At 34.4% G+C, this 26,282-nt stretch overlaps 1 protein-coding gene across 1 annotated transcript in view; it reads left to right on the forward strand.

Annotated features, from left to right (window-relative positions):
* LOC150093978 (ubiquitin carboxyl-terminal hydrolase 25-like) overlaps nt 1-26,282 on the forward strand; it is a 551,531-nt gene that overhangs the window by 77,112 nt on the left and 448,137 nt on the right. Inside the window, exons 3-4 of the mRNA XM_090413163.1 lie at nt 628-795; nt 12,372-12,664. Coding sequence (XP_090269289.1) covers nt 628-795; nt 12,372-12,664 — 461 coding nt within the window. The remainder of the gene's footprint in view (nt 1-627; nt 796-12,371; nt 12,665-26,282) is intronic.

Below are 26,282 nucleotides of genomic sequence, written 5' to 3' on the forward strand. Positions count from 1 at the left end.
TGTTTGGGAGATTCTTATTCTGTGTAAATATCAAATTATTTATTATATATTTAATTAAGATCCTTATACCATGTGTGGCACTTGCTATCATTGGTTAACTTATTGTTGTATTTGTCTTGTGTTGTCTCTTTGAATTGCTTGTTTGTTCCACACTGATGTTGTATAGTTTTGGTATGATATACTTGTGCTCATTTTATTAAGATTATTTGTTTCACTTTTGCATATTCTACAGTCTTAGCATTACTGTGTTGCAGGCTTCTGGTATCTTGTGGAACTGTTCCCTCTTGTATGTATTAAGATAACTTTTCTCTCTTCAGATTTCTGCTCTTCTGCGATATGGATCTTCCACCTATCACCAATTAAAGCAGAAAATTTTGTAGCTTTTGCTCGAGGGGGAAATGTGTGTGTGTGTGTCTCTCTCTATATATAATAAGTCTTCAAGACTTGATTCTGAATGCGAAAGGCTGTAATCATCTGCTAAATAATAATTGTTCATTTTCCATTCTTATTAATATGAAACATTTAAAACTCTACTTACGTAATTATTAATAAGTTTAAATGTTATATTAAGATAATACAATGATTTAAAAAGTAACTGGTGTGACTTAATTTATTTTTTTTTTAAAGAACCAGAAGGATCCAATGATGGTAATTAATCAGTTAAAGGAAATTACAGGAGTGGATGATGTTAAGATTCTTGGTCAAGCTCTAGAAGCTAGTAGAAATGAAGCTGGAAACATTGATTTGACCCAAGCAGTCAATATACTTGTAGATGAAAATTCACCGTATCATCAGGTATTATTGCTATTATTACTACAGTTTTACAGAGTTAGACTTAAATTGGGTAATCTGTTTTCATTGTCATCTGTATTTTCATTTCATGCCTTAAACTTCTTTTGGCATATACACTCACCATCTCTTCTGGCAGTGCACTAAACTTGCTCACTATGAAATAGCCTAGTCATTATTTCCTTGTTCATCATACCCATATATTCAACTTCTAGGAATGGCCTTTAGTTCTAATATATATTCCTTTTCATCATTCCTTAGAAAGATCTTAGTGCACATCATTCAGTAAATTCCTTTTAGCAATGCATATTTCATTCATCTTTTAAATCATACTGAAAATGTCCATGATATTCTGGACAATAATTCTATAATTAAAAAGTTATGCGGCTAATCTTTTTGAATGGTGGGCAATATCAAGTAGAGTGATGTGAGCAAATATCAGAATGTGGAACTGGATGTTGAGATATTTTTCTGCTATGGTCCTGCAGAAGGTTCTAAGGTAGAAGTGGAGGAATTTTTTAGCTTTAGAGAAAGCAACTGACACAATGAAAAAGGAAAATTTGGTCCTTGTCAGGGATCTAAATAGCAGAGTAGGAAATGATTGTCAGACATACAGAAATATTTTGGGAAAATTTGAAAAAAAGAGCAAAGCTAATAATAATAGCAATTACCTGTTGATTTCTGCTCAGGACATGGACTGGTTATTACTAACACAATGTTTCAACATAAAAATGTGCACAGATTCACGTGGAGAGAAGAGGCAAGGAATTAGAAAAGTCTCATTGACTATGTTATTGTTGATAGTGATGTTTTCTCACTGGTGCAGGAGACACTACAGTGTACAGTGGATTTGAAATTGGAAATGATCTCACCATTTAGTCTTGAGCAGGATAAAATTGAATTTCATATTGAAAAGAACATATAAGAAAGTTTTAAAGCGAATAAACGTTGAGCAGCTCTCAGATGTGAACTGTTGACTGAAATATACAAACATTATTCAAGAAAAAATGAAAGTTTCAGAAAAGGAACCAAACCTTGGAGATTCAGTGACAAGCTCTGAAGAAATTGATTGATTCAGCCAGAGTGGCATGTGGTGAGGTTGTCTGCAAGGATAGAAAAATCAGAACTCCATGGTGGACACAGGAAGTTAAAGATGCAGTGAAGGAAAAGAAGAAAGCATATCAAAAGTTCCTGGCAAAAAAGTCAGCTTTGTGCTCTTAGAGAATACAGAGACAAATGTAAGAAAGCTAAACACTGTAAAACTAGCTAAACAAAAGTCATGGGAAGACTTTGGTATAAACATATAAAATAAATATCAAGAAGGTGGCAAGATATTCTGGAGGTTGTTGAAGAAGCTCAGAAATTGAGGAAAGAGTGCTGTAAAAGGAATTAGAGATCATAAAGGTGACATGAAAACTGGAGGAAAAGATATCCTTGAAGTATGGAGTAATTACTTCGAAAAATTGATAAATGAAACAAGCAGTGACAGCTCAGTGGTAAAAAACACTCAACAGGCATGCAATCATGAATACATATCCCTACCTGAAGTAGAAAAAGCCATCACAGGCTTGAAATGTGGAAAGGCAGCAGGAGCAGCTGATAATCGCCCAGAAATGCTCAAGTATGGAGGTATATAAGACTTGCAATGGCTGCACTGCATAGTTCAGAAGGCCTGGACAGAGGGACGAATTCCAGATGATTGGAGTAGAGCTCTAATAGTGCCCATATATAAAAAGGGAAACAAAACTGAATGTGAGAATTACAGATTAGGTGCAGTTTTCTCGATTGATGAATTTAGTTCACTTAGTGTAAATTCTTCAGAGAAGATGTCATTAGTTTGGTATGTTCTTGCTTGTTTTAGTATTTTACTTGTGAGTTTATTGAGGGTCTTGTCCTCTCTGTTATACTGAAGTTTGGAGTTGTTTGAATAGGTTTTTGCCAGTGTGTTTGCAATTTCTTGATCTGTAATAGCTTGTTTCCCAGCATTTATGATGAAGTTTGTTTTCTGTTGGTTCTCTTCTTTGATATTGCTGTCTAGGATTCTGATCATGTTCCAGTGTTGTCTGTCTTTTCTTGGGTCCAGGTTACTGCAAAGCTCTGCCCATTTCTCTTGTTTGCACTTCCAAATTTCCTACTCTATTTTGTGTGTTATGTCCATTAATTTCTTTCTGGATTCATCAGTTTTATTAATTTGAATTGTTCGTTTATATTGTCTCTTTCTGTAATCATTGAATCAATATTGTGATCTTTCCAGTATGGTATCCAGGTATTTTTCCCGTTTGTCTCTTGGTATTGTTGCTTTGGCAGCTTGATGTGTGAAGTAAGGATTTGTAAAGATGAGTAAAATGGATGGGCAGCCTTATTAAGCAGAAGATCCATAAAATAAAGATGACGTTAGAAGGAATGTCATGAGCATAAGAGTAATTATTACAGGCTACTCCATGGCGTCCTTAGACTCATTGAGGGAGGCCCTAAACATCATGCCAAACATTATCCAACATTTGAGCAGTATCCATCATACTGTGCAAATGATAGATACTGCACAGTATCTATCATACTTTGCTTTGAATTCATTCACAATTATGGCACCCACAAATTCTGGCAACCTATTTTACTCATTCATCACTCTCCAAGGAAAAAATCTAGTTCTTGCTAACTATACTCTTGCTTAGTTTCCAAGGTTGGTCCCTAGTTCTTCCACCACCCTACCTGTTTGGAAAAAGTTCTTCAGTATTAATCTTGTAAAAACCCTTCAGTAATTTGTATGTCTCAATCATATCACACCTTTTCCACCTGTCAACAAATTCTGTAACTCACAGATCTTCAACATGTTCTCGTAAGGTTCTTTCCATAGTCCTACTACCATCTTGGTCACTCGTCTCTGGATCTTCTCCACCTCTTCCTCATCGCCAAGAAACCCAGGTGATCAGATCTGTGTGCAGTAGTCAAGATGGGGTCATATCAAGACTCTATAAAGAGGAATAATAACCTGTTTGTCTCTTCTCATCAAAGTAATCCGATGAGCTGCTTTAGCTACTTTTGCTATGTGCCCTCCAAACTTCTATCCACTAACACTCCCAAATCCCTAGCTTTGTCAATTTCCAGTAGTGCAGTTCCATCAATGTGGTATACAGCTGGTAATCTTTTTACCCCAAAATGCATAACCTTCCAGTTTGCCACATTAAACTGATATCCATGATCCATTGCCCAGACTACCAGTCTATCCAAATCATCCTACAAAATTTTAATATTGTAAAACCTGAGCAAGTTACTGAGGCACAACCTACCCTGCACAAAACCATGTTGCTCCCATTTCCATCTATCCATTCTTGTAGGTACTCTTGACCAGCTTCTCAGTACCTTAACGACAACTCTCGGTATGCTGATCAGTCAGTAATTTGCTACATCAGTGTTGGTACCTACTTTATGCAATGGAACTATTTTCCTCTCTTTCCACTCCTTTTGCTCTGGACTAACCCAGAGCGAAGACTTAGATTGAACAATGTGGTCAAAGGCATTGACAGTTCCCTAGCACCTTCACATAAAGATTGAGCTGGTATACCATTGAATCCCATAGCTGTATTCACTTTGAGGTTCTGTGATGTGCTATGCACCTCCATTTCATTTGCCTCAGTTCTCAAGTTTTTGCCTCTCTTGTTACTGCAAGATCTCCACCTAGATGATATACTTGTGCAAAGCATTCACTTAGTAATTCTATTATTTCAACTGATTCAGTTGCCTCCTTACCGTCGACATTCGTTAAAATCGTTCTGCCATAAACATTCTTTCTTTTACTTGTAACAAATTGAAATAACTGTTTGGGATTATCTTTGACCTGCACTACTAATTTCCTTTCATACTTTTCTTTTGCCTTTCTTACCACACTGGTTACTCTTCTGGCCTGTGCTTTGTACTGCTCATGTGCCTGCTGGTCACCTTTCTTCTTGAATTTTCTCCACAATTTATTTATTTATTTTGTAGCAAAGTGCAGATCAGAAAAGTTAACAATTGTATAAAAAGCTAAATTGGTGCTGTGCAGGCTAAAAGCAATCCAAAAGAATTTTATTGCTATGCTACAAGTAAAAGAAAAAAATGAAGGTTGAAGAATAACTTTTTGTTATTCTTCAGTTTATTTGCAGTTTAGTTTTTTTTTTATTTTTTATTTTTAATTTTATTTTAAAGTTAAGAATTAACCACTTGGTATCAAAGGATAATTAGATGATGCAGCTGAACAGGATTGCATCATTAAAAGAAAGTAAATTCTATCAACAATTTACTTTGATTGCAAACATGTAGAGTAAAATCAGCGTGTCCAGCATTGTGATCACAGATCATTTATCAATACCTTTTATTAACAAATTAATTAAAAAAATATAATAGATTATATTTTTATGTATTGATCACTTTTCATCATGCCATCAACAAGCATAAGTGATCCTGGACCATTGCGTGTTAAACAACCCCAGAACATTTTAAAGGAAAATTTTAATTTTGCAAGAAAATAAGCATAAAAATTAAACTCCAACTTTACCTAATAATTTATATGTGCTCCTCTCTTCCTGACATGTTCATTAATTTGCTTAGGACTCTACCAACATAGAACACGTTTATCTTATTTCTACATTATACTTCTATAATGGGTTTATTATATTACGTTATCCTTTGTATCACAACTTAATTTTCCAAGTCTCTTTTTCATTATGGCCTACAAATTTTCTATTGGGTTAATGTCAGGAGAGTTACCTAGCCATTGAAACAATTGGATGTTGTGATTATTGAGGAACTTTTTCACTTTTTTTGAAGTGTGTCATGGAGCAAGATTCTGTTGGAAGATGAGTTCTTTGTCTTTCTGGATCTGTGAAACCACTTTTTTCTCAAATGTTTTTATGTATTGGTCACTTTTCATCATATCATCAACAAGCACAAGTGATCCTGGACTATTGTGTGTTAAACAACCCCAGAACATCTTTTTAGCTAGATGTTTAGGAGCTTGTTGAAGGTGGGCAGGAGAAGTCTTCTCAGCCACTGATTTACAAACATAGAGTACTCACTCTCCTTGGACAAAGAAATGTCTCTCATCTGAGAATATTACCTCCTTCCACTTCTCAATTGCTCAATCTTTGTACACTTTTGCCCACTGGAGCCTCTTTTTCTGCATAGCCTTCATCAACAGTTATTTCTTTTTTTAGCCTGTGGGCAGTCCTCCCTGCTTCCAACAACCTTTGACAGACTGTCATGCTAGAAACATTAATCTTACTAGCTGTCAAGTCTCTATTTAAGTCTACAGCAGACAATCTTGCATTCATTTTGCTTTTCCTAATTAGTAAGTGTAGTTTTGCTTTTCTGGCAGGAGAAAAGGTGGCTGTCTCCATAAACATCTTTAAAATTACATTAACAGTACCGAAACCAACATCACAGTCATGGATGTGTGCTTAGAAAGAGTACAGATTTTTGAATGCTTTCTTGGATATGTATCCATTTTATAGCTACACAAAATGAATAAACCACTATGAACATCATCTTATTTACACTATTAAAAATGGACAACACTATTAATAAACATTGTAGAGCAATTAAAATGTACCACTCAACCAAAATAGTGAACTAAAACCGAAACCAGAACTGAAACAAAATCCAAAAACTTAACGAAAATTTGGGCTTGTTTGGATTCATTTGTTTGCTGCTGTAGGTGAAGTGTTGAATGAATTTTTTGTCACTTAATGAAACCGCTGATGGGAGTTTGATGAGTTTAGGAGTGATTTTGGGTCACTCGGTAAGATGTAGAGTGATCGCTTAGGTCACTCTGTTTTTGGAGAGGTAACTTCCACACTTTACCTCAAATTTTTTGAACTTGGTCAATTTGAAGAGCCTGGTGTTTCAGGCTAGTGAATCATAAAATGCAAAAATATGGGTTGTGGGCAGAGTGTTTGTGTTGTTTAAATAGAGCAAATCGAAGCAACTCTGATTCCAGTCTTGTTTCCATAAGCTAACTGGTAAATTTTTTAAACTTCATATTCTATCCCCATTTGGCTATAAAATATAAATAAATCCATAATATCCTCCATTTTGATATAATAAAATGATCATTTTAATTTCATAGAGAACATTGTATTTAAATAACAGTATACATCAGGAAAAAATTGCACTTATTTCTTCAAATAAAAAAAATATTGATGGAACATTTTAAAATGTGAAATATTAAGAATAATCATAGATTTAATAATAAAAATGAATTTGTGATAAATTATGGTGTAGGAAAATGTATTTTTCAGAATTTTTTGGAGTAGCATACATCTGGTTTCTATGCTGGTAGCTAGTGTCGAAACATTATTATTTGTGACACCTCCAAGGAGTCCGAAGACCCATCGCAGGAAAATAAACCTCATAATTCACAAGAAATCTGTCACCAACACCTACAACGACACTTAGACAATACTAGTGTACAGTACATATTTCCTGAGAAATTGTACTGCAGAATAAATTTACTCATAAGCTGTGGAAAACCTATTTGAATGGTCATGCAAGATAAGTGGAGCTTTTTCTCATTTGGTTGGGTGTGTTATGATGCATGTAACAGGAATTTTTCTGTTTCAGTTGGTCGAATACCAAATCTTTCTACTGATTCAACCAAAGCCTAATATCTGAAAAACATGCTGAATTGGCCAAATACTGAAGCAAAACTAAATATTCAGTGCATCACTATTTTCCACATTGAACTAGTATCCATTATCTTTTGCTCATACTGTGTCAGTCTGTTCAACTTATCCTGCAAAGCTTTCTACATTATCTTGATTAACTGTTATGGGAACCCAGTTTTGTACCATCAACAAACAACTGAATACTTCTCTTCTAATACTTTCCTGTATTATTTATATACAAATTAAACAGTAGTGGTCCAAGCGCATATCTCTTGTGGCACTCTACTAGTCACTTGCTTTATTCTGGATTCTGCTCTTCCATATGCAAATGAATCTTTTGTACTGTCCATCAGTCATCTTTATATCCATTTGCTTGCATAATAGATGAGGATAAATGACCTTTCTTTCATGCTTACACAGTGATCAGAATACATCATGAAAAAATTATGGAGACAACTACCGTGTTAGAGCAAAACTTTAGTTTAGTATAAACCAAGAACACTCGATGTTTTGACCTTCATATCAAGGTCATCATCTGGAGCATATACTTATATACAAAGAAACAAGCTGCACTACAAACTACATGGTTTGCTAAAGTTACTGACCAACCATTACAACAATTATTGGCCTGACCTCTGGTGAGAAAAAAAAAACCCTTTACTACATCAAAGCTAGAGTCCTATTATTATTATTGTCTATTAGGTTACAAAATTAAATTTCGGCTGGAGAGCATGTTTATATATATTTATATAAAACTATGCAATTATACATATAAATTTCAACCAATTGGTATGGAATAGTTTCCATTACAAGCTGAAAATTGCTTAAAGTCCTAACGTATGCTGGAAACTAAGTAGGCTGAATATGTGCCATCCAAATTCTTGCAATTTTTATGCCACCATCATTGTTGAGATTAGGGTGGTTAATCAGAATTTCACAGGCTTCTTTAAATTTTCTTTTTTACATATAGGGATCCCTATACGTAAAAAAGAACACAAAAGATACATTAAATATAACAATTTTGGTGACACAGGCCTCTCAGATCACGCTCTCAACACCCTACACCAAATTGATTGGAAAAGTACCTGCTCTTTACATCATACAAAAACCTGGCATGAAAGAAGATTTAAAGAAACCTGTGAAATTCTGATTAACCACCCTAATCTCAACAATAATGGTGGCATAAAAATTCCAAGAATTTGGATGGCACATATTCAGCCTACTTAGTTTCCAGCATACTTTAGGACTTTAAACAATTTTCAGCTTGTATTGGAAACTGTTCCATACCAATTGGTTGAAATTTATATGTATAATCAGATAGGTTTATATATATTTATATATAAACATGATCTCCATCCCAATTTAATTTTGTAACCTAATAGGTAATAATAGGACTCTAGCTTTGATGTAGTAAAGTTTTTTTTTTCTCACCAGAGGCTAGTAATTGTTGTAATGGTTGGTCAGTAACTTTAGCAAACCATGTAGATTGTAGTGCAGCTTGTTTCTTTGTATATATATATATGTATGCTCCAGATGATGACCTTGATATGAGGGTCGAAACGTCGAGTGTTCTTGGTTTATATTAAACTAAAGTTTTGCTCTAACATTGTAGTTGTCTCCATAATTTTTTCATGATGAGGATAAATGACATTTGCTTAGTGTTTCCATGTGATATCCTGTCGAACACACCTTTGCAAAATTCATCAGCATCACCCATTTCACCAGTCACTATTATAAAACTTTATAAATGACTAATTCACTTGACCATTCACAAAGCCATGCTGTTTCCCCTATACAATATTATATTCTTATCCACTCATTCCTGAATTCTGCCTTTAACCAACTTTCCCAATACTTTTTATCACTACACCTGAGATACTGATAGGTGCATAATTTTTTTTTACTATAGGCTCAGTCTTTTTTTATGCAACAAACTATTTTTCTCTCCCTCCACTCACTTGGGAATCTAGCAGAGCTGAAATTTAACAGTGGCAGTCAGTAGCAATACCAATTCCTGAGCACATTCTAGTAATATTATTCTTATTAAGAAAGACCTCCAGGGAGTCAGGGACTCATCGAGGAAGGCCACATACTACACGCACCAGCTATCACACTTATTCTTGAATTCATTTGCGCTGCTTGCACTCACAACATCCAATGGCAATCCATTCCATTCACCACCATCCTATGAGAGAAAAATCTAGCCCTCACCCCTTTTTTAGTGGCATTCATTCTTGACTTCTAAGGATATGCTAGCTTATATTCACCTAATCCCACAGCCATATTTGCATTGCATTTCTTCACTATCCTAAATACTTCCAGTTCACCAACCTCTGTTCTCATATTCTGTCACCACAATATCCTCACTTGAATGATAGACCCTTGCAGAGTGGTCACTGAGTAGTGTTCTTCTGTCAACTCGCTACCATTGGCATTCGTTAAAATTATTCTTCTGTAAGCATTCTTTCTTTTACTTGTCACATAGTGAAAGAACTCTTTGGGATTTTCTTTAGCCTGCTCTGCTAATTTCTTATCTGATTTTGCCTTCTTTACCACATTGGTCATCTTTCTGCCTGAGCCTTATACTGACTTATGAGTTTGGTGATTATCTTTTATGTTATATATCAACTTTTTTTTTGAGACCCCTGCTTAATGTTACTTTTCTTCCACATCCTACCTGATTTACACTCCTATTCACCCTAGGTATACAATCTGATACTTCATCCTTCATATATCCCTTGACTATCTTCCATGACTGCTAACATCCTTCCCTTGCAGATTCTTATGGCATATCTCCTAAGCTTGTCATATTCACATGTCCTGTAGTTCCATATGTACTCCTTTTTAACTGAATATTCATTTTGCAATCTCCCAAGTTGGAGGCAGTATGACCATCTTGGTTATGAACAGTCTTCTAATCCTGTAACCAGATCCAACACTTTCATATTCCAAGTTCTCTCTGTCAACTTGCTGTTTCAGGTAATTATTTCTTAGTAGGTGAATAAATTCCATTTCCTTCCTGATGTGGAAGACGTTTTCATGTGAGGTAGTTAATCTGATATGGACATGACAGGGTTTTCTTCCCAGAAACTGTTTTTTTTTTTTGTCCCATAAAGCAAGCTAACCATAAGAACACATGCAGTTCAGACAATACACTAACCTCATAGCCTATATTTCTTTGGCTAAATCCAAAACAACTAACCATACCTCTTAGTATAGAGAAGTAATCAATTGTATATTTTGTATAGATCACTATCCCACTTTGGATTTCTTCAAATGAACTGCCATCCCATGCTTGTCTTCCTGATCTCCTATTATTCTTTTTGGCTGAAATTTGTCTGTTACTATCAGCAGCACCCCCCCCCCCCTCATTCCTGTTCTCTCTGTCCTTCCTGAAAATACTGTACTTTTCATATTCTATATCTGTAAGTACATCATCTGCTATTTACCAAGTCTCACTAATGCCTATAACTTTTGATGAGGTTTCCCCAACCAATGACAAAAACTTCATGTTACTCATGATACTTCTGGCATTGGTATACATAAGCTGTAGCATCTTGTCAGGCCTCCAGTCACTTTTACACCTTTTATTGATTATCTCATTCAATATTGTTACTCAAGAGACTAGATAGGTTTTTTGGTCATTCTTGCACTCACTTCCTTCATGGATCCACATGCATCCACCCCAATAGCTTTCGCTTTCCTGACTGTGCATCTATGCTCTGAGTGAACAAAACTTTCCCTAGGCACTCCAAGTCAATTTAAGTGCAGTCAATTATATAACTCCTTCAGTCATCAAATTTAGGTTTACAAACTCTGCACCATTCCTTCTACGCACAACCTGTGCATTGATTAATTTGCTATCATTGTCCTCCTCCTCTTCAACCTGCCTCTATCTTAATGTGACAGCAGATGTACAATCTCCATGCTCTCACTCTTTTTCTTTGCATCTTCGAGTAACTCTTTCGTATCTTTCATAAAGATTAATTACACTCTTGTCAAGTACTTCTCTTATCATAGAATCACCATAATGAATTTTCTCTTTATCCCCCTCCTGTTGCTTAGTCACATTCTTGTTTCTTACCTTGCATATCTTGCCTTTTTCTTTTCTCAACTGTACCATTCACCTGACCTTTCTGCAGTCTTTTGATCTTGCAGAATGTCATATGCAAACTATAAATGCCTATAAAAAAATTAGTAACTATTCATATGCAATCCAACTTCAAACTGAAGAAATCTTTCTTTTTTTTCCCCTCTTTATTCCTTCTACATCAACATTTTAGAACATTTCCTTCTTCAGTATGCTTCAGTGATTACAAATATCTTAATCTGTATACTGTTAATTTACTAGTCCTATAGTCTTTCTTGTAAGACTGGAAATTGTTATAAGAAGAACAGAGATGATCTGAGAGAATCATAAAAAGGGGCATTTCATGGAGCATCCTTGAAAGTTTTGTATAAGATGCACTAAAAGATTTCTATTAAAAAAAAGTTTATATGCAGACTAATGAATTTGATCAGATTGGAATAGAGGTTAGTAATTTCTTTTCTTAATGTTCGTTGAGAAGAATATTGGCGAGGTTAAATCTGTCAAGTTGGTTTGTTTTACTAAACAAAATGATTTATTCTGTATCAAGAATAGGAAGGGTATAATGAACAGATATCAAGAAAGGGAAACATTAAATTGGGAGTTCTTCTTGACTATTCAAATTGTATTTTCTTCTTAAATAAATTTGTTACAGTTTCATTTTTTAACAAAAATATATTATTATTAACCAAATTAAATATTTTAGCAGTTTTGACAAACTTAGTATAAAAATTAATCACAAAAAAGATCAATATTTTTTGGCATCTGTTTTGTTGCAGTTTATTTTAATATTTCTTCCTAACTAATAAAGATTAAAAATGACATATATTTATTTGAATATTTTGATTTAAATATAGAAACAAAAACAACAGAAACAGCAGTTACACCAGCAGCAGCAGCAGCAGCAACAACAACAACAACAACAACAACAGCAGCAGCAGCAGCAACAACAGCAGCAGCATCAACAAGAACAGCAATCACATGTTGCCAAAAATCAACCTCAATCTGGTAGTAATGCTGGCGTTATTGATTTAACCAATGATAGTGGTGATAAAGAGGATGATCTTCAAAAGGCGATTGCACTGTCTTTGCAAGAACAGCAAAAAGTATTAGGAGGTCAGGTATCAATGGAGGATCAAGACATCAGCAGGTAAGATTTCTAAGTTGATATAATAACATTGCATTTCCACATTCAAATTTCTGTAGTTGTTAGTGGCACTTGCATGTAAAGCCAGTCGTGAAGTTACTTCACATGCAAATTTTGTTTGCTTACACTTGGATAAAGGATTTAAACCAAGAATATAATTTCTTGGGGTCTTTAATTTGTAGTATAACCAACTTAAAAAATCTCTCAATGTCTCTCTTTTTGAGTACTTGTATATGGAATATGACCTCCTCATAACTTCATCCTTGGTTTATCTGGGTCTGGCTCCCACTGATGAGTCCTCATTAAAGGTTGAAACCTGTCTGGGTAGTGGCTCTCCCCATCCATAAGGATATGTGCATTGATGAGAAGTCATTAGCCTCTATATATAAGTAACCCAGTCTTGAAGTCACTTCACGAAAGATTTTGTTTGTTTACACTTGGATAAAGGATTTAAACCAAGAATATAATTTCTTGGCATTTTTATTTATTTATTTAGTAAAAATCAACATTTAGAACTGAAAATGTACCACTTGATTTAATAACTAAATATGTACAATTTGGCCTTTCACTAGCCTATGCTGGAATTATCTGTTATGTTATTATTATTATCAACCTCTATGAAGTCGAGATCCATTGTCGGAGGCCCCACTCTCACATGCATGGCTCATCATACGTCGGCTTAAATGCATTCACTGTCCCTACACTCACCACACTCTCAGACACTGCATTCCAATCACTCGCCACTCTCCACGCAAAAAAAATTACTCCTCATCCCTTGCTCACGCTCATCTTATACAGCTTCCAGGGATGACCTCTCATTCTACCTCTGTTTCCAATTTCTGTGAAAAATATCATCTGCATTAATCTGGTAATTACCCTTTACCAATTTATGTCTTTCCTCTTCCTTCTATCTGCTAGGCTCTGTCACTTGCATTCTCTCAATCTGCTCTCATATTCTGCATTGCAGAGACCAGAAACCACATAGTCAATCATTTCTGAACCCTCTCCAACGTTTCATTATCATTTTGAAAAACCAGGCAACCAAATCTGTGCACAATAATCCATATGTGGCCTGATCAAAGCCTTGTACAACGGAATCAAAACATCCTTCCTTCTACACATCAGTGTTCTCCACATCATTCATATAATCCGCTGTGTTTTCCTACAATTTTAGCAAACTGTCCACAAAATTTCAAGTTCCTGTCCACCATTACCCCCAGATCATTCATCTTCTTCACCTTCTCTAAAATATTCCCCACTAATCCTATACTCTGCATCGCATCTTTGCTTCCCAAATTTTAAAACCTTACATTTTGCTACATTAAACTGATGTCCCCACATGCTTACCAATTCAGGCAGTCTATTTAGGTACTCTTACAAAGCTACATCTGCTCTACTTCTCATAACTCTCCTCAAGTTTGCTTTATCTCCAAACAACTGTATATCTCATTTAAGCCCTTTCCAATGTTATTTACATACAAATTAAACAACACTGGCCCCAAAACAGACCCCTGGAACATGTCACTAGTAACTTTCCTCTTCTGGGATATCACTCCCCCAAATACAAACTGGTGATACCTATCAGATAGCCAATCTCCAATCTAACACATTAATCTACTATCCAAATCTATCTGTTCCAATTTAACTACTAGTTTGCCATGTAGATCACTAATGTGCATTTTAGTTTATGTGCATCAGTATTGGCCAGTGATGCTCTAATGTACAGCTTCTCCTGTCAGATCATCTCTGCCTTTTCCAAGTGGTCTGTTTCCACCAAAGCAGTTCTGTCAACTCCAAGCATTCCTGCTGCAAAAGGATATTTTTCTAGTTGGAGGAATTGAAAACTAGACCTATTAGTTATTAGATGTCTTTCATTGCTCACAGCACCACCTTGCTTATTAGGGGACTGTGTTGGCTGTGGCTACCAGAGCTCTGTTCCCTGACCTTCCATTTTCCAACATACAGTATACTTCTCAGTGACATGCCAAACATTGTGGAGATTCAAAACCTCGCTCATCTTCAAGGATACAGCAGTTCCACGGGCTATTTACCATATAGCGTATGGAACTGAATTAAACAGTAATGTGTTTAGGAGGCGTTCTGATTAGTTGGTATATAATCTTGCTGTCTTTTACTCAAATCTTTTCACTCAAATCTTTTGGAGGCCTGAGCCTCAACATTCATTATGAGGCCTAAAAAATAAGCACTTTTTTTAGTTTATTGAAAATAAAAGTCAAAATTTCCATAATAACTAATTTTAATAACACAATACAACATTGGTATACATATATTTGCATTTAAAAAAAGTATAAAAATAAATCAGTTCAATTTAAATAAAAAAAAAATCAATAACTAAAAGTTTTTTTTTTCTGGCTTTGGTTTTAGCAAATATATCTATAATGTCATCATAATTAATTGAGTCCATTATGTCTGATTCAATGCATAATAACGACAGGTCACTTGTTTTATTTTGGTGCAAGTTGCTTCTTAAATAATTTTTTATTCGTTTCAACACTGAAAATGAGCGTTAAAAATGAGCGTTCAGCACTTGCATTTAGAATAGGCATCGTCAATAATATTTTTAAAATTGTTTCTACGTTTGGAAAAGTAGACCTTAACCCATCGTTTATAAATTTGTATATATTTTTAATTGAAGAATTTTCTTCCTTTATCATTATTAAAAATTGCTCAAGTTCATCAGTAAATTTTTCTGGATCAATATCAGTCCCATAAGTTTGTAAAATTTATCAATACTAGTCTTGTACTTGTCTTGATCTATATCTTTCATTGAAAAAATGTCAGACATATCTAATATGTCGAAATAGCTTTTTGTTCTTTCGTTAATTTTCAAAATTAGCTTATTGCAAACGACATTAAAAGTAATCACAGCAAAATTTTCTTTCCCATGTAATATAATCTCATTGTTAGATTGTGAAACTTTGTCACTCATTTTTTTTTTCTTTCGTTTTTTAACTCATTCCTTTTCATCTTTAAATTTTGTTTCATCTGTTAATAAATTCAATTCTTCATTTACAGCAGCAAAACTATTTCTTATATCTAAAATAAAACCAATAAAGACTGTAACAAATCTACAAGATCCCGATATGGATTTGTTTTTAGTGAATACTTCACTAAAAACAAATCCATATCGGGATCTTGTAGATATTTAGTAGCATGTATTCATTGTAAAATTATGTCCCACACAACTGTTAAAATTGCTATTTCTGGTTTCTCAAAATGTTCAACCAATGAATGAGCTCTCTAATTTAGAAATAGGTTTTTCATGAGGAGAAATGGATAGTTCAAGTAATGTTTGTTTAATTTCTTTATATCCATGTTTCAAAGCCAATATGACGTCAGCTCTTGACGCTATATTGGCTTTGAAACGTTGATATAAAGAAATATATTTCACTGGATATATTTTGCTTAGTGAAATATATCCACTGAAACGTGGATATATTTCATTAAGTGAAATATATCCACGTTTATTTCCAAATACAACCAATTTATTAAATATATCTTTATAGAGTTCATAATTAAAAGAACTCTAATAATAGATTTCTACAGATGTGTCTCGCCTTGTTTTGATATTATCAAAATTATCAAGTTATTCTGAAGTATTACGAATTTTGCTATTTTATTATGCCGCTAATATTTCTTCAAATGCGGCACTTTTAACAACAGAACTGGCTAAATTATGTTGAATATATCTGTTTGCAAATATACTCAAAATTCCTTTGACCTAATAAAAATGTAGAATGCTGATGAAACTTCATCAGTTTCTATCTGTTAAAAATGCAATTATCCCCCCCCCCCCCCAACAGATTATTGTCTTTATGTGCACTGTATTACTGGAATTTCTTTATTGTCCTATGATATTTGACCCTTTTTTGCTGCACAATTTAGTTATTGTGTCTCTTCCCAAATAAAACAAATTTCACATGTGCAAAAATAAATAATCAAAACATTTGTTTGCATTGGAAATATTATGTCGAATATTTATATTTTTTAAATAACATTTATTGAAATAAATATGACATTTTGCTTTCTTTCCTTGCAAAATAAAATTATATGGGTCGCACATTTCGATTTTTTAGTCTGTTAATAAATCCATTTAGGCATGATTTGAGTCAGCCGCATTTACTATTAGCCGCATGAAGTGCAAGCTGGGGGCCCTTGCTCTCTATGGGGGCCACATTTTAAAACGTTACTCCTCACAAAGAACAATAAAAAAAACAGCATGGTTATAGTTCCAAAATAAAATATTTATTTTTAAATATTAAATTCATAATATAAAAACTAGAGGCCTCCTGCCTCCATTTGAAATACATTGTTCTTTCCTTAGAATATAAAACTAACAGGAACTCCTGTATTCCATAAAATTCATGTATGTAAGCATACCATTTCTTTGCTGGACATATATACACATCCAGCAAAGCTGGATAATATTCTGTCCACCTGCTGAAAGAACATGGATAAGAAGTGCAGTTTGACCATCATGTCCATTAGAAGGGGCAATAATCCTTCATGCTGAAAAGAACACTTAACTAGATTACTTGGCGTACGTAGTAGTTACATTCAGTTGCCTACAGCAAGAAAGCAAGTTACTTGCTGCTTGCTCTTGCTCGGTAACCGGAATCTAAGTTATATCAGACTAAATACTTAAAGGTTTATTTTTCACTTGGTTAGACTATGATAAATTTAATGGATAAGAAGTGTAGTTTGACCATCATGTCCATTAGAAAGGGCAATAATGGATGCTATTTAATGGTATGTGAGGAACATTGTCTAGGCAATGTTATTAGCATGTAAAATGACTTCTTTCTTTACCCTGGACATTGCATCACAGGCCTCCTGTGATTTTCTGCTAGAAAAACTTCAGAAGAATCTTGAACAATCTGGAAGCCAAAAAGGTTTCTGGTCCTGATGGAATCCAACCAACTGTGCTCAAGGGATGTGTTCCTGAACTGATACTCAGGTGGTATCTACCCTACAGCATGGAAGATAGCCTGTATAGATCAGATTTATATTAAAAAAAAAAAAAAAAAAGTAATAAGTGTACTAGCTAACTGTCAACCTCTTTGCTTTCACCTCAGTATTGTCTAAAGTATGGAGAAGGTCATAACACTCAACTTTTTCTCCAGATCTTTGATATCTGTAGAGCTATCAGCTAATCACTGACCACCAGTGTTGATTTTGCCAATTGCAATCCACAGCACTGTTTACAGAAAGAGGAAACAGTTATCAGTTTTGTTGTACCTGAAGACTCATTTGAATCATTTAAGTAATTTTGAGATTAATGAAAATGTTGTCTTTGGCTTCTAGGAAATTAGATGATGATTGCTATCAGATATTCCTGATTTAGGTCATCTTGTTTATTATAGTAGCTACTCTCAAATAGATCTTTTTCTAAATACTTCACTATGTAGACAAAATTTGAATGTTCATTGAATCTTCATTTGAATAATAGAACTGTTACAAACCAATGATTAGCTTAATTTTGAAGATATTTTAAGTATACATTTTTGTGAGGGAAGATATTTCAAGTGTAAAATTTTGCTTGTGATAGGATCAAACGTGGATAAAAAAAAAACAAGAATATAATTTATTGTCAAGTGTAACAGGCTTTTATAATGAAATTGGAGTCTATGCTACATTTGGTAGTGTTAGATCTAAATGTTTAAATTTTTATAAAAAATTACATATTATCATCAATTCCTGGTATGAATCCTCAAGGGATATTTAGCATACCATGAGAGTACTACATCATTAACTTTACACTATTATTAATGTCCTTTCAGAAATTTTCCTCCAAATTAGTGTTATTTGGCAGGACTCCAGTATTGTTAGATCTTATATTACTGTATCAGTCTACTAAGATCTGGGTCTTCCTGTGAGTTTTTCTAGCCACCCTAGCATCAAACACCTGTTTTGCTCTTTTCCTCTCCTATTCTTCTATCTGGTCGCATCTTTGATCTACTGTTTTAATTATTCAGATCTATCTGATTACTGATATGCATCTTCAAGGAGTATACAAGATACTATCATAGTGCTATAAATTAAAGATGCTAAGAAATTATATTTTTGATTTAATCCTTTATCCAAGTGTAAGCAAACAAACTTTGTGAAGTAATTTCAGGACTGGGCAACTCGTATATAGAAGGCTAATGATTTCACATCACTTGCTTTAGTACCCCCCTAATGCAAAGCACATATCCTTATAGACATGTATGATGCTATGCATTATGGAAAGGGCACTACTCAGACTGGTTTCGACATTTATTAAGTTCTCATCAGTGTGAACTAGACCCAGAAGCGATACCAAGGTTGAAGTACAACCAAGTGGAAAAACTTGCAACATCTATCTCTAATCCAGATTATTTTAATTATAAGGTGTGACACCTTTTGGCTACTCATATATGGAAATATGACTTCTACATAACTTCAACCTTGGTATCACTTCTTAGTCTGCTCTCACTGATGAGACCTCAATAAAGATTGAAACTGATCTAGGTAGTGACTCTTCCTATAATGCAGACGTCATACATATCTGTAAGGAGTAAGGATATGTGCTTTGCATTATGGGATACTAAGGCAAGTGATGGGAAGGTGCTTACACTTGGATAAAGGATTAAACCAAGAATATTATTTCTTGGCATCTTTAATTTATAGTATAATCAAGTGGAAAAACTTCCAACGTCTATTTCTAATCCACATTATTTTAGTAATAAGGTGTGACACGTTTTGGCTACTCATATGGAAATATGAATTTTATGTTACTTCAATCTTTGTATCACTTCTGGATCTGGTAGTGATCCTTCCCATAATGCATAGCATCAGCGCTGGCGCCTAGTATTTTTCTTGTGTGTGCGATTAATGTTCAGCGTCTTTCCAAAAAAAATTTTTTTTTGAATAAAGTGTGAATAAAACAAACAGGAAATGAAAAACAAATGAAAATCACTTTACAGTATAATGTTACCTGCTTATACAAATTGTTTTTACACGGAACTCAACAATTCATGTATCATAAATCAACATAAGTTGATTTATGATACATCAAAAAATAAAGAAGAACTATTTTAGGTATATTTTCGTAAATTTTAATCGGAAATTACAGTGATATAATCCGGGTCCAGGATACAATTTCAGAATTTATTTGTTCGTTTCCGGGAAGATCAGAAAGGGCCCCGAACGGAAGACGATGTACATTCATAATTATATGTACCATTCTGTACCATTTGTTGTTCATTTAAACTCTTATCTCATATTTTTTGACATCTTTTAAGCGCCTTTTCTTCTGCGGCGCCTGTGTATATTGCACACTTCGCACATGCCACCAGCTGAGCCTGCATAGCATATTACATGTCGTAAGGATATGTGCTTTGCATTATGGGATACTAAGGCAATTGATGTGAAGTCATTAACCTCTATATATGAGTTGCCCATATTGATTGAATTTTAACGGTATAGATGCGAACACAGATTAATAAGAAAATAACTATTTATTGACTTAATTGATATTTTGCTGGTATTCTATCCAGCATCTTCAGAGCACACAAACAAAGTTTGCTACAGTAGCCAGACAACTACAATCTGGTATAACAATGGGACTAGTATGAGCAATTGTAGTGTGCAACGCAAAGACTGAAGTCCTAATTAGGTGCCATCTACGTTGAAGAAAAAAAAAAAAAAAAAAAAAACGAGAGAGAAAGCAGTATTAATTTGGTCTTAGGATGACTGTCTCTCAAATCTTTGGTAGATTTATACACCCATATTTGTTGAGGTTTGGAGTATGTTTCAAGGCTTCCTGTTGATTCCAGGAGTCTATGAAGTGCCCTGTTCATGTCATCGAGCCTGCTATGACAGACAGGAAGAACTGTGAACATCTGCCTCAGTGAAGACAAAAAATATATCCGGTACTTTCACTATGGCAAGTCTGGTCTAGCAGACCATGCTTTGGAGATCCCTGCACACAGGATCGATTGGAAAAAAAAGTGCTGCACAGAAGCTTTTACAAGTCAGAGAGGTTGTTCCTGGAATCAACAGAAGCCTTGAAACATACTCCAAACCTCAACAAGTATAGCTGTATAAATCTACCAAAGATTTGGGAAACAGTCATCCTAAGACCAAATTAATACCTGCTTTCTCTCTCGTATTTTTTATTTTTTTTTTTCAACTTAGATTTCACCTAATTCGGACTTTAGTCTTTGTGTTGCATGCTACAATTGCTCATACTAGTCCCATTGTTATACCGGATTGTGGTTGTTTTGCTACTGTAACAAACCTTGTTTGGGTGCTCTGAAGATGCTGGATAGAATACCAGCGAAATATTATCAATTAAGTCAATAAATAGTTATTTTCTTATCAGTCTGTGTTCGCATCTATACTGTTAAAATCCCATCAACATGTACGACGAACACATAAGCCTTTCCACACATATGAGTTGCCCAGTTATTACTTTAGATGCAAACATTTGCTTACACTTGGATAAAAGATTAAACCAAGAATATAATTTTTTGGCATCTTTAATTTATAGTCTAACCAAGTGGAAAAACTTCCAACATCTATCATAGTACTAGATGAAAAAGTTTACTAACTTCTTATTAAAGTTAGTCTTATAAGGCATTTCTAACAGTGAGTTTTCACCCTGGGTCTTGTTCCTCTTCTGTTTTTTTGTCTGCTATCTTGGAATTAAACACCTGCTTTGGTAATTTTTCTTCTCTCATTCTCTTTGTGATTGTACCACTTGAGATTAGCTCTGCTCAGACATTGTTCTTGAATGTTAACAATGTCAAGTTCCTTCCTAATAACTTCATTTTTAACATGATTCTGAAACTGATGCCATCTGTTTGCTTTCCTAATTTTTCTGAGAACACTCATATCTGTGGTCTCTAGTTTGTCGTCAACTATTTTACTTCTAAACCAGCTGTCAGATCAATAATTAAATTTTGTTGTTTGAACACTTTCTTGTATACTACTAGTTTAGTGTTTTAACTAATTTCTCATATTCCATATAAATTTATCTCCCCTGATTTTTTTATTGCCTGTTTCCATTTCCATATTGACTGATTTTTCACTAATAATTACTTAAACAGAATGTTTTGCATGTTTTTTAGATTCTCCATTCAGAATGCAAGTGAAGTTCTATATTCCTGCCTGTTTTCATAGTTTTAGTCTTTATTGCTGATATTATTCTATATTTTTTATAGCAGATATTCAGTTTAGTTAAGGAATCTACTAAGGAAAAGGATTTAGGTTTGTGTTGCTCATCGGAAGTGGTGCTTGCATCCTCTGAGCTAGGCTTCCAGAAGATAGACTTAAGTTCAAGTCTAGTTGCCGACTGGAGGAACTTTTTCTAGGTCTTTCTTCGACTGGTTCAGGTTTTTCGTCCTGTAAAATCAAGAAAATCAACCATAGAACCCACACTATTTCAGACAGGAACATATCCTGTTAGGATTAGGTACCAAGAGATGGCAGCACTTGTTTGCCAGTCTCTTCATTGGTTTCCCACTTATAATTAGTGATAGTCTTGGACCAGCTATCTCTGATTGGTTACTGGTAGAGATTGAACTGGCTACACAGTCTTGAAAAGCTAGATAGGGTTAAAAGGCCTCACTTACTCCCTATAAGGAAATAAAAAGGCATTAGCTGATTTTTTGTTAAGGTATCCTTCAAATTTGTACTGTATTTCTTTAGGAATATAACATCATTTGCATAAAGAGCTCAAATTAACATTTCTAACTTTTATGTCAGGTTTAATGCCAGTTTCATTTATAATGAGGTCCACATAGATGATGAATAACAGTGAAGATAATGTGCACGTCTTACACCTGGTTTTACATCAGATTATCTTTCTATACTTCCTCACTTTTAACTGCTGACTTACAACTCAAATAATTTTTTTTTTGTTTCATATTGTAATTTAGGTAATTTAGGTCATGTAATTTAGTGCTCTTGTGAAATTAGTGATTTTTATTTGTTTTGTTGTGATTTTTCATCAGAAAATGAGAGTATTATAGTGTATTAGTGTAAATTTTCATGTTTTTAGAGTATTAGTATATTTATAACATTTTTATTGTGATATTGTCTACATGACACCAATGTGATGAACAATGCCGTCATAGACAATGTTGTCTGGCGATTTGAATTTGCAGGATATTATTCGGTGCAGTGTATGTGACTATGCGTCAAGAAAATTAAATAATATGTGGAAAGAAATTGAAACAGGAGAGAGAGAATGCATTAAATGTTTTGAAAGTGAGTATTAGGTGACAAGAATACAACAAATACTGATGATTAGATGGAAAATGATGCTAATAATGTCGAACCTGCAGCCATGGAAATAGAGGAGAATGAAATGGTTATCAATAAAGAAATAGCACACTTAAATATTATCCTTCATAGGACAAAGCATGCAATTGAAAAACTGTAGAAGCAGCAAGAGTTAAGCAGGACTGAAAAAAGAAAGAAGCAGGTGATCCGAGAGAATAATAAAGATCGACTGAACAAACAAGATAAACAAGTTAAGGATAAAATTATTCATACATCTTAATGAAAGTATGAAAAAATCGTGTTTCCTGGGAGCAAAAATTCATGATGTTAGTCATGCCATCCGGATGCAAAGAGGTAAGTCGAAGGAAATGATTGTCTTGGTTGCTACCAATGATTTGAGAGGTGAGAAGTATTCTATGAGGGAGGATATAAAGGAGTTATTAGATGAGGCGAAACTGAAGAGCGAGAAGGTGAAGATTGGAAGTCTCCTACCACACTATGATAGAGGCAAACTGAGGAGGAGGAGGAGGGCATTGATAACCAATGAGTCTATACGTAGATTGTGCAGAAGGAATGATGTAGAATTTATGGATCTGTGGTTTGATGGAAAGAAGGATGTGTACAATGCAGATGGACTACATCTGAATAGTTTTGGTCTTAGGTGTCTGGAGAGAGCTTTGTTCATCGAGCATGGTGACGTGCAAATTCAAGGAAACTTAAGCAATTAGGGTGGAAGCATGTGAGTTTGTGTGAAGGTACCCATGAAGTGAGTGAGTGTGAGAATGACCAAGTGAGGAATCTAGTCTGAAGCAAAAATTTTGAATATAGTAGTCAATTTAGAAAGTAAAGGTGGGTAGGGGAATAAAGGGATATTGCCGTTTCTATATATATATATATATATATATACGGTAAACCCTCGATTTAACGGATAAAATTTCTAGTCTGTATATCACATTTGAAAATTAACACCCTGTTAATTTTAAAATGCTTCTAACCAAGATTTGCTTATAATTAAATTAACAGGTTATTTTTTTGTTATTAATTTCCTGTTATTTTTAACAAATTTTGGGGAATAGGCCATCATATGTTGGAGAAACACTAGTAATTTAGCTGACATAAATGAGTCACCGCTCATAAAACATGTTCGGCGAATGATTAGGATGTGATCACACCAATCACACTGTAATTGGTTCTTTTTGTCACATGGTGTGACTTTCTGCAGCAGTTTTATTACACACATTTTCGTAATTTTAGGGAGTTAATTATAAAAAAAGCAGCAGAATTCAAAAGTTAAAAAAAAACTTGATAGTTTTTTCAAAGCAGGATTACCTAAACCAAGCACCTCAACATCGAACATTAACTTATCTAAAAGTGTGTGTAAAACAATTTTTTTGTTATTACAGTGCTAATATTGATAAAATTTCAATATAATGTTACAGATATTTTTATTTTAAAAAATTCGCGATTTAACGGACACCCCTTAATCCCTATTAGTCCGTTAAATTGAGGGTTTACTGTACTAATGCCAGAAGTACCAGGAACAAGAGGGAGGAATTTTGGCATTGGTTAGTGCAACCTCACCAAAAGTCATAGGCATTAGTGAGACTTGGCTAACAGCAGATGATGTAGTTACAAGGATTGAATGTGAAGAGTTTAGTATTTTCTGGGAAGATAGGATGGGGGGGGGGGAACAAGTACTGCTGATGATAGCAGATGAATTGCAACCAAAAAGAATAGGAGACAGGCGGGAGGGTAGCTGTTCATTTGAAGCAATCTGGTGTGAGATTTAATGAGATGGTCAAGCTTCTCAGCCCTTGCAGAGTTGCTGGATATCTGGTTCAGTATTGGTCAACTTCAATCGAAGTTTGGCACACATGTTAAGACGATTTCTGTATTTTGTTTTTATTTGAAGGAGCGATGAAAATCCTTTCTCACAAAGATAGGTTGTAGCAAATTGCATGGCGATTTTCAGTACTTCTTCAGATAATTCAGTAAATTCTTGTTCTTTTTTCAATAACGAAAGGTTGTTCTTGTGACTAAGCCTGAAATGGATCACGAACCCATAGAAATTTCTTATAACAGTTATTCTGAAAATATGTTTCAAAATACTGTTTCAGAGTTTTGAGGTGGTCATAAACCCTTTCTAGAAACTCAGAATCAACAAAAATATCATTTTCCACAAAAAAGGATTCCAATGTTGGAAAAGGTGCGAATTGTCTCTCTTTTACATAACTAATCCATAACACCAGATTTTTCTCAAATGCCTTTATTTTGTCTTAGGCATGAAGAACAGTTAAAGAATTTCCCAGAATGGAGAGTTTAGTTCATTTAATTTCAAAAAAATGTCTGAAAGATAGGATAGTGTTGATAACAATGCTTCGTCAACAAGGAGTGATGCAAAATCAGAATTACGTTCATATACAAACAGTAAAACTTTGTGCCTTAACTGAAATAACCTTGTTAGTACTTTGTTCCTGGAAAGCCATCGAATTTCAGAATGAAGCAAAAGTTATATATATTCACTGCCCATTTCATCGCAGAGTACTGAAAATAACCTTTATTTAATGGTCGAGGCCTAGCTTTACAGTCTTATATAGTACAGTTTTAAATTCTGGTGGCATTCCTTTGGAGGCTAACACTTCCCTATGTATGAAACAATGTATCCAATTCATATCTGGAACTACTTCCTTAACCTTAAAAACAACCCCCACTATGCCTGCCTGCCTGTCTGTAATGGTGCGAGCTTCTGAACATTCTTCCGAACAGAAGCCCATACATTTTTCCTCCTGGATTCCTTTGTGTATTATGTAATTATTGAGTGTGTGAAATATTTCTTTTCCAGTTGTTCAGGATGACAAAGTTCTACAAAACAGAGTAACATCATGAATGTTGTTATCATGCACATATCTTACATAACATATTATCTGTGCATCATTTGTAACATTAGTAGTCTTGTCTATTTGTAACATAATAAGGGCTCTTCTTAACTCTTTCGATTAACTGAGATTCTACTTCACCTGCCATATCATTAATTCTGCAACTGACAGAGTCATTTGAAAGAGGATTCAAATCAATGTCTTTTAGTAACTTGTTGCCAAACATAGTTTTTACCACATATTTTATGGCTGGAAGTAGTAAATTTTCCCTGATAGAATGTGGTTTCCCTGTTTTCGCTATTCGCAAACTTAAGAGATAGAATGCTTCCAGTACCTTGCTATTAATCGAACCCATGGCCGAAACTCTATCTTTCCCATGATTTAATGTCCCTAAGCATCGCTAAAAAAATTCAATTGGCTTATTTTTCACATCACAACGTTTAGTTTCTAAATGTCGTGGGAGTTTCACAGGT

This window comes from Typopeltis vanoorti, chromosome 23 (genome assembly GCF_054136105.1).
Source record: "Typopeltis vanoorti isolate ZY-2024b chromosome 23, IOZ_Tvanoo_1.0, whole genome shotgun sequence".
In the NCBI taxonomy this organism is placed as follows: domain Eukaryota; kingdom Metazoa; phylum Arthropoda; class Arachnida; order Uropygi; family Thelyphonidae; genus Typopeltis; species Typopeltis vanoorti.